This window comes from Schistocerca gregaria, chromosome 5, assembly GCF_023897955.1.
Source record: "Schistocerca gregaria isolate iqSchGreg1 chromosome 5, iqSchGreg1.2, whole genome shotgun sequence".
NCBI classification, from domain to species: Eukaryota; Metazoa; Arthropoda; class Insecta; order Orthoptera; family Acrididae; genus Schistocerca; species Schistocerca gregaria.
In genome coordinates, this window is record NC_064924.1 from 468,027,316 (window position 1) to 468,043,261 (window position 15,946).

The 15,946-nt window shown below is 38.9% G+C and overlaps 1 protein-coding gene across 1 annotated transcript in view; it reads right to left on the reverse strand.

The window, feature by feature from the left end:
• LOC126271926 (protein FAM219A) overlaps window positions 1-15,119 on the reverse strand; it is a 97,984-nt gene extending 82,865 nt beyond the window's left edge. The window contains exon 1 of the mRNA XM_049974337.1: window positions 14,567-15,119. Within this exon, the coding sequence (XP_049830294.1) occupies window positions 14,567-14,719 (153 nt within the window). The 5' untranslated portion in view covers window positions 14,720-15,119. The remainder of the gene's footprint in view (window positions 1-14,566) is intronic.
• Window positions 15,120-15,946: the final 827 nt, after the last annotated feature.

Consider the following 15,946-nt stretch of genomic DNA (forward strand, 5'->3'; position numbering starts at 1 on the left):
TACAAAGGTCCACTCAGAAAGAGCCCCACTTGTCTAAGTAAACCTTATATGACTGAGGTGTGGCAGTTCCCCAGAGGTTGCCCGCTACCAACTATTCTGCCTCAACAGCCACATATCTCTTTGGCATGCAGCAAATTTGAGGTTGACGGGTTTTTATAGAAGTTTTTACCATCCTTGTAATCCGGACACACGCAATGTTACACTGTAGTGCTGCATGGCACTTGCTGAAACATGTCCAGAGCTTATGGTGACAGAGGACTGGCAGCACTTACCAGCCCCAACTCAGGGAACCCAGGGTCACCAGGCCAATACCCAGCAAATGAATGCCAAGCCCCTGAAGGTGGATCTGGCAGCGGCTATCAAGAGCACTGGGTTCAACAGGCTGCATATCATAACACATGTTGGCATGAATGACACCTGTGCTTCGTTTCTGAAGCCATCCTTGGTTACTTTTGGCAGATGGCTGATTTGAAGAAGGCAGCTAATCTCATACTTGGTGTTCAGGCTACACAAAATTTTGTACAATTGTACCCAAGGCCAATCACAGTCCTCTCATTTGGAGCAAAGTGGAAGGTCTGAACCAGAGGCTCAGACAGTTCTGTGACGGTATAGGATGCGAATTTCTCGACCTCCATGTTTGGGTGGTGAATTTTTGGGTTCCTCTTAATAGGTCAGGTGCGCATTACATACAGGAAGCAACTACTAGGGTAGTGAAGTACGTGTGGCATGAACATACAGATTTTAAGGTTAAAGGAACCTTCACCTGGGATAAGAGATGAACTGCCTCCCAACATTAAAGATACATCAGCCACACTATTCTTACAGAATGCTAGACCTCACAGACCAGAAACAGAAAAGGTTAATTGATATCAGTAAACTGCAGGAGCTTCTATATAATTAGTATCATTTATTGAAGGTAATAATGCCCAGATAGTATTAGCAACAGTGGTGGGTTGAAACTGGAAGTGAATAGCACAGAAATCCTAAATTCAAGGTGGAATAATTATTGAAAGGATAGGTTACACACCAGAGATGGTGGTGTATTTGCTGCAGTAATGAATTTAATAGTATTTAGTCAGGTTATCTAAGATTCAGAATGTATCTCAATTTGGGTGAAGTTAGCATCAGAAAGGGGTCAAAAATAGTAATCAGATGCTTTCATAGATCGCCTGAATCAGAAGCTGTAGTGGTAGAGCATTTTTAAAAGAACTTTCACAATTTTGTGAAAGTTTCCTGATTGTGCTATTGCAATTCGGAGTGACTTCAACTTGCCAGGTATAGAATGAGAGAGTCATGTGATCAAAACTGGTGCCAGAGGCGTGGGTTCATGTAATATCATACTGAGTGTCTTGTCTGAAAATTACTTCAAGCAGATATACAGAGTACCAACTTGTGAAGGAATACCTTAGACCTCTTACCAACCAACAGACATGAACTTTTTGTATCAGTTACTGTAGAGGAGGGCATCAGTGATCATACGGCTGTGACAGTATCTATTCTACATCCATTACAAGCAATTCTAAGAAAGGCAGGAAAATACTTTTGCTTAACAAGGGTAACAGGGTACAAATTGGTGAGTATCGTAGTAGTCAACATCAAATATTCAGTGCGAGTAGTCAACATCAAATATTCAGTGCTGAGGAAGAATATGTGGGGTACAAATGGAACAAAATTCAAATGTATCATTCAATATACTGCAGATAACTGTGTTACAAGCAAGGTCTTAAAGAGATGGGAAGGACTAGTCAAGACCTAGGTGACAAACAGAAGCTGAAAAGCTGAAAGAAGCAAAAATTAGTGTAAGAGGAGCAATGATGGCAGTCAATAATCCCAAAAGTAAGATTTTGCCTACAGATCTGACAAAAATCCTAAGAAGTTTTGATCTTATGCAAAATCAGTAAGCAGATCAAAATCATCTATTTGGTAACTCAGTGATTATAGTAGCACCGAAACAAAAAGTGACAGAGAGAAGACAGAATACTTAATTCGCTCTCCCAAAATAATCACGGAAGATGGTAATATGGTCTCCTCCTTTCAATCATTATACGAATGTTGAAAGGGCAAATATTGAGATAAGTAAACCTGCTGTAGCAAAGCAACCAAATCACTTAGTAGTAGAAAGATATCAGGACCAATGTCATAGAAATAATGCAAAAGAACTTGCAGAAGTTAATCGTATGTTGCTGGAGCAAAGAAGTGTTCCTAGCAACTGGAAAAAAGTGCAAGTTGTTTATGGTTTCAAGAAGGTTCACTGGGCAGATGCACATAATCATATACTATTCCACTGATGTCAATCCACTATAGAATTTTAGAACATGTTTCCTGCTCATGTATTATGATATTCTTGGATAATGGAAATCTTCTCTATAAAAATCAACATGGATTCCGTAAACAGAAATCTTGCAAAACTCAGCTAGCTCTGTTCCTCCACGAGGTCCACCATGATGAAGATATCAACACTCAGGTCGATGTAGTGTCCTTTTGATCTCTGTTGAAGTATTCCACACCATCATGCACTGCCATCCAGAGAAAAAAAAACATGAGCTTACCAAATATCAGACCAGATTTGTGATTGGGTTCAAGGTTTTTTCCAGATAGAAATCAACATGTTGCTCTTAACGGAACAAAACTGACTCATAAAGATAATTTAATGCAAGGAGGAGTGATAGGAACATTAACTCTTTTGTGTGTCATCGGTCTTGTGACTGGTTTGATGCGGCCCACCACTAGTTCCTCTTGTGTGCCAACCCCTTCATCTCAGAGTAGCACTTGCAACTTATGTCTCAATTATTTGTTGCATGTTTTCCAATCTCTGCCTTCCTCTACAGTTTTTGTCCTCTACAGCTCCCTCTAATACCATGAAGTCATTACTTTATGTCTTATCAGATGTCCTATCAGCCTGTCCCTTCTCCTTGTCAGTGTTTTTCACATTCCTCTCCATTATGGCACAGAACCTCATCGTTCCTCACCTTATCAGTCCACTTAATTTTCAACATTCACCAGTAGCACCACATCTCAAATGCTTTGATTCTCTTCTGTTCCTATTTTCCCCCAGTCCATATATTCCAAATATACATTCTCAGAAATTTCTTCCTCATTAAGGCCTATGTTTGATACTAGCAGACTTCTCGTAGCCAGGAATGCCCCTTCTGCCAGTGCTACTCTGTTTTTGATTTCCCCTTGCTCTGTCCATCATTGTTTATTTTGCTGCCTAGGTAGTAAAATTCCTTAACTTCATCTACTTCATGACTATCAATGTTATGTTTCTTGCTGTCCTGATTTCTGCTACTCCTCATTATTTTCGACTTTCTTCAATTTACTCTCAATCCATATTCTGTATTCATTAGACTGTTCATTCCATTTAGCAGATTATATAATTCTTCTTTACTTTCACTGATAATAGCCAATGTTATCAGTGAATTGTATCACTGATATCATTTCACCTTGAATTTTAATTCTACTCCTGAACCTTTCTTTTATTCCCATCATTGCTTATTCAATATACAGTAGGACTGAAATTGCTTCTTCGATGTACAAATTGAACAGCAGGGGCGAAATACTACATCCCTGACTTACACCCCCCCCCCCCCCCGCCCCCCCACTTCGTATTCATTCGTCCGCTCTTATTATTCCCTCTTAGCTCCTGTACTTTACGCATCTCTCCCTATAGCTTACCCCTGTTTTTCTCATAATTTTGGACATCTTGCATCATTTTACATTTTTCAATGCCTTTTTCCAAGTTGAAAAATCCTATGAATGTGTCTTGACTTTTCATCAGTGTTGCTTCCATTATCAACAGAAATGTCAGAATTGCATCTCTGGTGCCCTTACCTTTCCTAAACTCAAGCTGATCATCATCTAGCATATCCTCAATTTTCTTTTCCATTCTTCTGTGTATTATTTTTGTCAGCTACTTGGATGCATGCACTGTTAAGCTGATTGTGCAATAATTCTTGCACTTGTCAGCACTTGCAGTCTTTGAAATTGTGTGGATGATGTTTTTCCGAAAGTCAAATGGTATGTTGCCAGACTCATACATTCTACACACCAATGTGAATAGACATTTTGTTGCCATTTCCCAAAATGATTATAGAAATTCTGACAGAATGTTATCTATCCCTTCTGCCTTATTTGATCGTACATCCTCCAAAGGTCTCTTAAATTCTGATTCTAATTTTGGATCCCCTATCTTCTAAATCGGATCCTGTTTCTTCTTCTATCATATCAGACAAGTCTTCCCCCTCATAGAGGCCGTCAGTGTACTCTTTCCATCTATCCTCTATCTTCTCTGCATTTAACAGTGAAATTCCCGTTGGACTTTTAATGTTACCAGCCCTGCTTTTAATTGACTTTCCTATATGCTGAGTCCATCCTTCTGACAATAATTTCTTTTTCGGTTTCTTCAGATTTTCTTGCACCCATTTCTTCTCAGCTTCCCTGCATTTCCTATTTATTTCATACCTCAGTGACTTGTGTATCGGTATTCCTAAATTTCCATGAATATTTTTATACTTCCTCCTTTCATCGATCAAGTGAAGTATTTCTTCCGTTACCTGTGGTTTTTTTTTTTTTTTTTTTCACATTTATCTTCTTCGTACTCACGTTATTCTTTTTAATTTCTGTGATTGCCCTTTTTAAAGATGTCCATTCCTCTTCAACTGCACTGCTTACAGACTATTCCTTACTGCTGTATCTATAGCCTTGGAGAAATCCAAACACTTCTCTTCATTCCTTAATACTTCCATATCCCACTTCTTTGAGTATTGATTCTTCCTGGCTAATCTCTTAAACTTCAGCCACTCTTCAGCACTTCTACATTGTGATCTGAGTCTGTATCTGCTCCTGGGTATGCCCTACAATCCAGTACCCAATTTTGGAATCTTTGTCTGACCATGATGTAATCTAACTGAAATCTTCCAGTATCACCTGGCCTTTTCCAAGTATACCTCCTCCTCTTGTGATTATTGAACAAGGTATTCGCTATTACTAGCTGAAATTTATTACAGAACTCCTTCGGTCTTTCTGCTCTCTCATTCCTTGTCCCAAGCCCATATTCTCCAGTAACCTTTTCTTCTGCTCCTTCCCTACAACTGCAATCCAATCTCCCATGACTATTAAATTTTAATTTCCCTTTACATACTGTATTACCCTTTCAATATCCTCCTATTTTCTCTCTCTCTCTCTCTCTCTCTTCATCTTCAGTTTGCGAAATCAATGCGTATATCTGAACTACCATTGTCAGTGTTCGCCTACTGTCAATTCTGATAAGAACAACCCTATCACTGAACTGTTCACAGTAACACACTCTCCTCCGTATCTTCCTATTCATGACGACATCCGTTACACCATTTTCTGCTGCTGTTGATATTACCCTATACTCATCTGGCCAGAAATCCTTGTATCTACATTGAACCTTTGCATTTTCCTTTCCAGATTTTATAGCTTCTCTACCATGTTCAAGCTCCTGGCATTCCACGCCCTGGCTCGTAAACCATTACCCTTTCATTGGTTATCCAATATTTTTCTCATCGTCACCTCTCCTCTTATCAACCTTCTCCCAGAGATCCATATGGGGGCCTATTCCAGAATCTTTTGCCAATGAAGAGATCATCATGACACTTTTTCAGTTGAAGGCCTTATGTCCTGTGGATTTGTGTTTTAAGTGCAGTTGTTTCCATTGCCTTCTGCATCCTCATGCCATTGATCATTGCTGATTCTTCCACCTTTAGGGGCAATTTCCCACCCAAAGGACAAGAGAGTTCCATGAACCTCTGTCCACTACTCTGCTCTCTTTGACAAGGCTGTTGGCAGAATGAGGGTGACATCATACATACAGAATCTCACAGAAAATGTCAGAAGTTCTATAAGGTTTTATAGATGATATGATTGTCTACAAAAAGTTAGCTACGCCAGAAGAATGTAGTGATTTCCAAAAGGACCTGTACAGGGTTGATGTATGGTACGGGGACTGACAGTTAACACAGAAGAGAGCAAATGCAAAATATTGCTCATATATAGGAGAATAAACCTACTACTGTACAACCACAACATTGATGACAAATTGCTGGAAACTGTTATCTGCCACAAACTATCTAGGAGTAACCATCTGGAGTGAGCGTAAGTGGAGTGACCACATAAAGCAAACAGTAGGAAAAGCAGATGCCCAACAGAGACTTGTAGGGCATGAATCGTAAGGAAATATAAGTCATTCAAGAAAGAAATGATTTACAACATCCATTTGTTATTAATTCTTGAATACTGCTCATCACTCTTCTACCCTTATCAGGTAAGACTAACAGAAAGGAGAGAAGAACCTATGAAGAGTGGTGCATTTCATTACAGGATTGTTTAGTTAGCAAAAAAGTGTTACAAAGATTTTCAAGAAGCTCTAGTGGCAGACACAACAAGAGTGCCATTGGGCATCACAGACTAATTTACTATTAATATTCTGAGAGATTACATTCTGGGAAGAGTCGAACAAAATATTACTTCCTCCCACATACATCTCGCAAAATGACCAGAACGAGAAAATTACATGAATCAGAGACGCACCATTTGTGAATGGAACAGGAAGGAGGGAATCTGTCAGTGCTACAAGAAGTACCCTCTGCCATACACAGTCAGGTGGCTTGCAGAGTACTGCTGTAGATCAGTTAATGACTTAATCTAAGTATGGTCTGTATCACTTCCTTCTGTCTTTGTGCTAGGGAGGGTACGCCCCATGGCTAGAATGCTGACTTTATGAGGGTAGTTTGATACGTCTGGTAGAAAGGAAAGAAAAAATTTTTCTTTCATAAAAGAACTCACCTTACTTCTTGACATAGTCTCCTTCGAGAGGTATACACTTAGTCCATCAGTCCCCCTGCTTTTACATCCTATCGTAAAAACAGTTCTGTCAAACTCTGCAAAATACTTGTTGACTGCAACTACCACTAACTCATTTGATGAAAACTATTTCACAGCAAGTTAAAGTTTCAAGTTAGGGAATAGGAAGACGTCACTTGGGACTACATTTGATGAACAGGGTGGGTAAGGAACCAAGCCTAATTCATCCACTTTTGCAATTGTTATCGACAATGTGTAGGATGGTGAATTATCCTGGTAAAAGAGCACTTTTTTGCATGCCAACCTTAGTCCATTTTCAGCCAACGTAAGTTTCAAACAACCCAACAATGAAGCATAATTGGCCCAGTTATGGTTCTGCCTTTCTTCTATATTATCTACAAGGATTATTCTCGGAAATCCCAAAAACCAGGGGCCATCGGCTTATCAGCTGACAAAATGTTCTCTGCCTTCTTCGGAGACTTTCACCAGCCTTTGTCCATTGTCTTGTCTGCCATTTTTACTCAGGTTTGTAATGACAGATCCAGGTTTCATCAACAGTCACCAAATGTCTTGCGAACTGTGATTAAACATCGCCAGGCATTGTGCTGAAATAACGCCACATGTGCTTTCGGTCAATTATGAGCAATCGCGGTACCCACCTTGCACACAGCTCCTTCATGGCAAATTCTCCATGCGAGATTTATGCATTTGCTCAGTTGAGATGCCTTGTCTCAGTAATCTTAAACTCTTCATTCAGTGGTCTTGCATTACCACATCATGGATTTTGTCAATGATTTCCTTTGTGATAACCTCAACTGGACGGCCTGAGCACACTACTACTTCAGTGTTTGCTGAGCACATTTAAATTCATTAATCCAAAAGTAAATAGTCTTCAACGATGATACAGACTCTGCAAGTACTTCATTCAGTTCTGTTTTGATGTGAGCACCAGTCCATGTCTTCAAATAGAAATGTTTTAAAGTAATAGCATGAAACTTGGTTTTCTCCGTTTTCAATTGCAGCCGACTCACTGGCCAACTGAGACAGTTGCCAACAGTGAAATGTATGCTGTACTCCATTGAAGTTCTTCACACAATCCTTGGAATAATCAAGCATACTAGCTATGAAGGTGCAACAAAAATGTTCCATTCTTTCATGGAAATTTACCCGACTTACCAAACCACCCTCGTATTAGTCACAGTTTGTCGTCTATTACTTGCAGCGATTCTTCTTCCCACTGACTCATTACATTAATATTTCTTCCATGGATCTTCAGTACAACATTTCAGAAAGATGTGTAATGTGGAAGTTTAACAAAAGGTTTCTTTACATGTTATAATTAAATTTTTCTTTTTTTATAATTACTACTCCATGTCTACAAGTTCATCTACTGAGTAGAAGAAGTTGTTACTCAGAAATTCCTTTAACTTGTTTGTAAATGCCGGTTAGATCTCTGTCAGACTTTTGATGCTGTATGGTAAATGACCAAAGACTTTTGTGGTACCCCTTTCTGTGCCAATGTCAGATTTAACCTGGAATAGTGAAGATGGCCAGTTATTCTCTTTAACACATGGCATGGCACCTAACAAAAAATTCGTTTCATTTTGAATGATCAGGAGGGCTCTGTGAGTAGTTTGAACCATTCTCTCTGCTGTCTGGATCTCCCATGTTAAGTGGAAGATATTCGGAGAGTCAACAGATGAGAAATTTCTTAGTGTGATGGCATGTCATCCACTTAAATGCTTTATATAAGAGCAGAAAATGTCCTACTACACATGCTATACATTTCAATTACATGGAATTAGTGAGTGTAAGTACCTGCTTCAGTCTCAGTCTCGTCGACACCTAACCACCAAAGCTATTATCATAGCTCAGATTATGAATACTTTTGTTATACATTACCCATACCTAAACAGTCACTCATGAACTGGACCAAGAAAATTAACTATATTTTAACAATTACAGTAACAATAATATGGTATAGGGTATCTTACTCTTAGTAGACATCATTCAGTTGAGGCCGATGGCTTATGAGCTCCTGCACATATACTGGATGTTGGGTCGGTGCAGTAAACAATGAGTTTGAGCCTAATCAATCTCACATTCACTGAAGCTGTTACGTCTGTATATTTCATTGATGTGACTGGCTCCAATGAAATTCTGCATTTAATATGTCAAATACCATACAATATTTTCACTTATTTGCTTGTTGCCAATTTTCTCATTAAGGAATTTTACCCTGCATTTTTTCTCCATTTCAACACAATTTTCTGCTAACGTCTCTGAAGCATACATAATACTATGTTACTAACAATTACAACTGATTGGTGATGGAATTTTAGCATAATAGTACATTTTTCTAAATTAACAGTATCAACTGAATGCCCCGGTTTGTGTGTGTGTGTGTGTGTGTGTGTGTGTGTGTGTGTGTGTGTGTGTGTGTGTTTTCTCTACTTCACTCTACTTCAGAAGAGGGCCCTTTGGCCAAAAGTTTAACTGTATAGAAGTTTTTTGTTGTGTCTGTCTGCAACTCAACATCATCTCTACAAGGTGAGTAGCAATCTAGCCTTTTTATAATACTGACATAGTATCTAAGAATATAAAATTCATTGTTGGTGTCAAGCAGTACAGCTTTACTTTCTCTTCAGTGCAGATTAGCGGCTCACTTCGGAAGCTACAGAACAGAGGTGAGACAGATGTGACGTTATGCTTCATCTTGTGCAAAAGTAGTACCCAGTTGTGATATGACTGACCCTGAACCCGCCACCCCCCCCCCCCCCCCCCCCCCCCAATATAAAAGATGGAGGATTGATTTGCTGTGGGCACTTCCAGAATTTAAATCTCAACTGCCGGCAATACAGCTGGATGCACCAGCACTTCAACAGAAGTTGAGAAGAGGAAGTCTCCCACTTAGAATGCTGCTAACACCCTGTGAACAGACATGATTAGAAAATAAACGAGTCTTTATAGTATTTGAGAGAGTGAATTCTTTACTGTTATGTTCTTATGTCTACGTGACATCATGCTGGATAGAGGTGAGTTTTCAATGCAAGCCATATGCTTTGGCCACTGATACCTGTATACCAACTGCACAAGGCACACAATCTCTGAATATCGACCATCTATAGAATTACTACTCAAACTTTTAACTCACGATCAAGTGCATGTATGTAAAAAGTGTGCCAATCACAAAAAAACATTGTTTTGTACCATTCCACTGTTGTTTTACAATTGTGAGCCCCTTACCTAATGCTTCAACACTACTTCAGCTAACAGAGTGATAAGTTGTTTTTCCCAAGTGAGCAGTGATATGAGGAAAAAATTACAATCCGTGCAAGAAAAAGACCCAGATTCTAAGCTAGCAGCACAATCCACCAGTGAGGCAGTTATCAATGAGGTAAATAGTAATCAAATAAACAGTTGGCAGGGATCTGATGGAACTGCACTGTTTAATGCTTTGAGTGGGTTAATAGTGTGGGGGAACAAATGCAGGAGGCAACAGAGTGATATAATGAAAGTTTGTTTCATTACCGTTTAATTAAACAGTGATTTAGCTGATATAATTTAAGTTTATCTTCGTGTATGTAAACTAAGATAAAACTGTGATTCTGCTCACACACATATAACTTGGTAACATGAAGACAACTATTCATTACAAAGATACAAAGTACACTGCGTGGCCACTCGTGTTATGAAAAATGGTGCCTTAGCTTGAGTGTTAAACAACTGAAGATAAGCTTTATCTGGTGTTGCATTTATTGACTACACCAAATCATAACAATAACATCACCTTCCAACTTAATCTATGACTTCTAGTTACTTTACAAATCAGTTAAGTTACTGCCAGTTTCATTCCAAATACATACCGCCAACAGAATTACATCTTCAACCTAAGTCGCATGTCAGGACTGCGAAAGTTACGTGCATCATCATGTCATATTGTGGATATTACTTAATAACCTGGGCAATATGGCGAAAATACAGAAATTTTATTAAAATTTGGATGGTGGTAAACCACAATTGTTTATGTAATATACTGTCTTAATTCCACAAACCAGTTCACTGATTCCCTTATTTGCTTTCTTTCTTGTACATCGGATCTATGTAGGGAAACAACTATAATTTTTTTCTGTATAAAGTATTATGGTGAAATAATAAGTGTGTAGGCTACCCCTGTAATACATGTCACATATTATAATTTAAAGTCCCCTGCCACATTTTGCTGTTTGTATGTCAAGGCTACTTTAGGAATTTTGGTATGGTTTTCACTAATAGACAGAAGGATTCACAAAGAATGTTTGTGTACATGAGATATTTCTTATACAAAAGACAGGTTGTCCTGTCATAGATAACAGTACAGTGCTGCCCCTGTGAAACTGAGGCGACATTAGTTTTTAATAATTTTTTCTCTTCTCAGTTGAATGGCTTTACTCCCTCCTGTTATTCCTGACCCAAACTACGTAATTTACTTTTTAAACATGCACTGTTGCAATAATTTTGACCTATTTTTCCAGCTTACTTTGTCTGTTTTAATGCTGTCTACGTATCTTGACACAAGTTTGATACTTTTTTATCTATGACTACTCCTACTGTTCTGTAGTTCCAATTTTTACACTCTTCAGAAGAAATTTTCATTCTGAAATGAATTGCAAAATATCTGTTGTAAACAGGAAACAAGCTGTAATAGACTGTACTTTATAACATTTATTAAAAATAAACAGGGCCAAAACGTAATACTTAGCTTTCTCATACCAAAAACTAAAAATTACTATTTTTCTTGTACTTGCAACATGATGTTACATTTAAAACTATTCAATCACCTTTTCACCAACAGTGCAGTTGAACTGGCCTACATAACATCGTATATTACATAAACTATGTGATCAAAAGTATCTGGTTAGCCCCAAAAAAACATACGTTTTTCATATTAGGTGCATTGTGCTGCCACCTACTGCCAGGTACTCCATATCAGTGACCTCAGTAGTCATTAGACATCATGAGAGAGCAGAACGGGGTGCTCTGCGGAGCTCACGGTCTGCGAATGTGATCAGGTGATTGGGTGTTACTTGCGTCTTACGCCTATCTGCAAGTTTTCCACACACCGAAACATCTCTAGGTACACTGTTTCCAATGGGACAGTGAAGTGGATACATGAAGGGATGCATACAGTACATAAGAGTACACGCCTACCTCATCTGTTGACTGACAGAAAGCACCAACAGCTGAAGAACGTATAATAGGCAGACAGCTATCCAGACCATCACACAGGAATTCCAAATTGCATCAGGATCCACTGCAAGTACTATGACAGTGAGGCGGGAGATAAGAAATCTTGGATTTGATGGGCGAGCGGCTGCTCATAAGCTACACATCACGCTGGTAAATGTCAAACGACACCTCACTTGGTGTAAGGAGAGTAAACATTGGACGTTTGAACAGTGGAAGAATGTTGTGTGGAGTGACGAATCACGGCACACAATGTGGCGATCCGATGGAAAGGTGTGGGTATGGCAAATGCCTAGCGAACATCATCTGCCAGTGTGTGTAGTGCCAACAGTAAAATTTGGAGGCAGTGGTGTTATGGTGTGGTTGCGCTTTTTCATGGAAGGGGCTTGCACCTCTTGTTGTACTGTGTGGCACTTTCACAGCACAGGCCTACATTGATGTTTTAAGCACCTTTTTGCTTCCCACTGTTGAAGATCAATTCGGGAATGGCATTTGCATCTTTCAAGACGATCGAGCACCTGTTCATAATGCACGACTTGTGGCAGAATGGTTACACAACAATAACATCCCTGTAATGGACTGGCCTGCACAGAGTCGTTACCAAACCCTATGTAACACCTTTGGGATGGTTTGGAACGCCGACTTCGTGCCAGGCCTCATTGACCAACATCAATACCTCTCCTCAGTACAGGACTCAGTGAAGAAAGGGTTGCCATTCCACAAGAAACCTTGCAGTACCTGATTGAAAGTATGCCTGAAAGAGTGGAAGCTGTGATCAAGGCTAAGGGTTGGGCCAACACCATATTGAATTCCAGTGCTACCAATGGAGAGTGCCACGAACTTTTAAGTCATTTTCAGCCAGCTGTCCAGATACTTTTGATAACACAGCGTATACATGCCAGCCACTAAGTGAACTGTTCTTCAGTTACGGTGTAGTGCTGCCAATACCAAGAACGAAAAAAAAAAAAAAAAAAAAAACCTCGGTAAAAAGATGATGTATCTGCAAATAATGAAGAATTCAATGTGAGGTCTCGGGTTTCATCAAATAGTTGTGTTGTCCTCATACGAAAGTTCGACAGCTCATGCACACTTTGCAATTAATGTTCCTTCACTACAAACATTACTTAACACCAACAATGAAGTACTGTGTTATCACAAATGAATGTAATAGCAGGAAACTGGCACTAACGATGTCACACTTTTCACTGAAGTGTCATTGAGATGTCAGGCTACGAAAGACGCTCTCAATCTGTCAACAATTTGTGCATATAATTGACGGTAAATATTTTCGCTTATATGTGATCATGATTTCTCTTCTCATCACAGTTTGGCATGTTGATTCAAGTACTTACCTTTTATTGCTATTAATGCAAAACTGTTTTCATGTGCAAGTTGTTCTGCATGCATTATTATACACACTCATATTTATATCATAATCAAATGGTAAATATATGGGTACAAATTACAATGCCCATCACGAATGTTTACATGCATAAAAGAGTTACTGATGTGGTGCACTTCTTGGCCTTCTTACGGTATAGGAAAATATAAAGCTACATGTTTCTTGTTGATTTCACATGTAATGTGCATTCCATCTCTTACAAAAATAACATTTTTCTCGTTATAAAATTAGTGAGTAAAAAATGCCATTTATGCATAACATTCACTTAGAATTATTTTAGGAAAAATAACAAATAAAAAGAGAGGAAGGAAGATAACCAGATCAAGCAACACAAGTCCTTCTTAAGTATACTTCAGAAAATTTACAAATTGATATGAACCAACAGAGCACTGAAATTAATTTGAAATCATGTACAGTTGGGGAAAGAAGCGACAATAAATAAGCTCTGGCAGTACAGTACAAATTCAGCGAAGCATTGTTGAAGCAGAGAATAATCAAACCCACACTTGTCACTGCCATGCTGCATTGTCAAAGGCATATGTTTTCGTCCACAAATCATGTCATTTCGATTTCGCGTAAGTGCGGTTGCTGATAGTTTTGTTACACGTTTTGTAAACATATAAGACACAAAAACAAAGAATATACATTTCATTCCCCATGCGGCACGCTATAGCCTAATAAAGCGTTTACAAATACTGATCCGCGTGTACACCCAAATGACAAGACACTGACGTGTCAGTGGAGCTACGTTCATCCTCATTTCACATAAAAATGTTGCCCAAAGCTATGTTTTATGTTACTTAATAAAAAGAACTTTTAATATTACGTTATAGGCCTATATCAAAGTTTCCCCTTTTTTCCCCCTGAAGACTGACTGTGTTTCAATTCAATCGTCACATCGCCAGACTCTAGATCAGGGTCCCAATTTTAACTAATTTCGCACAATGTGTGAACTAGGAAATGAGTATCTCTCCAGTTTTAGGAATTTCAAACTACTTGTTTTTTGGCTTTTTATGACGTGTGCGTTTGATCGACAAGCAACTACATCGCTGCATCTACGAACAACGGTATAATTTGAATGAAGTGCCGAAAATGAACAATTTCCATTCTTACATGAAAGCTTTTGTCGTCTTCATGAGCTGTTTGCTGTTTTGGATCGCTGTCAATTCCGCTATCGTCCACTGCAGCCCCATTCCCAGAATCCTTTCTAGAGCTCCAAATAAGTGTGCTGTTATCCAAAATTTTGACAGATCCATTTCCTGCCATTTAATGTCTTGCAGCAATTCAGGCAACGATGTGACAAAATATTACTGGGTGCTACTACATACTCATTTTCCCAGAATCAACACCATATGCTACAAGACACTTGACATAAACACAAAATCTGTGTTTGTATTTCAAAGAGTACCACCAGTCAACGTAAGAAACAACACTCATCCATCTGAGCTCTGATAACTTGATTCTTATACGAAAGCAGTAAATGAAAATTTCGGCAAACATGTGATACAGCTGGCTAGATTTTATAGCCTAACCATCATGCGCACAGGATCAGCGAATACGTATTTTATCACTAGCGACAGATCCTCTACGAGAGACTTTGTAGTGTTTCTTTTTGTTACAACTATATGTACGTGGGTTCGCGTAACTCGGTTTCCGTATTCCTATTTCATCTTGATGGTCATATAAACATTCTAATTTCGTTTCCGAAAACGTGTATCTTGTAGGATTTCGATTACGCCATCGGGTTTCGCTCCTTTTAAACGTTCAACTGTAACGAATTTAAAGCGTTACTTGCTTCTCATGTCGCTAAATGCTTTTTAAAACGATGGTTTATAAGGGCGAAGAAATTTTGTATAGAGTGAAAGTAAAGAAGCTTTGGACTAACGAGGAAATTTTTCATTTATTTACCTGACGAGAAGTGTATGTTATAGGCATAAATATGTAATGAAGAGAAATTCTCAAACACTAATACATTTACTGAATTACCTAAGTCGAACTGTAAGGCAACAGCCCTATATTCTCCGTAGCGAGTTTATTTGTAAATTGTTCCAGTCACTCTCGCTTTTAATGGCAAATTCTCTTACACATAAGTAACTCGCCACAAACGACACGTGTTTCGGATTCCTCCCTTTCCCTACTTGCAATAGGTTGGGGACACACAAGTCGCCGAAGCAGCGTGCAACTCAAAGACTTGCACCAGGTCATTGAGGCAAGTGAAATTATTATTATTATCAGTATTCGCTAATCCATTTCGCAAGATTAACAATGTGCTTTAAATTTCTCGTTTATAAGCTCGTTCCCCCAAGAGGATGGTAGAGATATACCATAGCCCAGTTTGACAGTTGCAACGTCTTCCATGTGAAAGGCATAGAAACAGGCATCCCTAACACTGAGAAGCAATTCTAAATGTTGAAGACGTATAAGATGCCAGGTCTCTATACAATCTCAGTTCGGTTTCACCAAGAGTACTCTTCAGTACTGGAGCCTTACTTA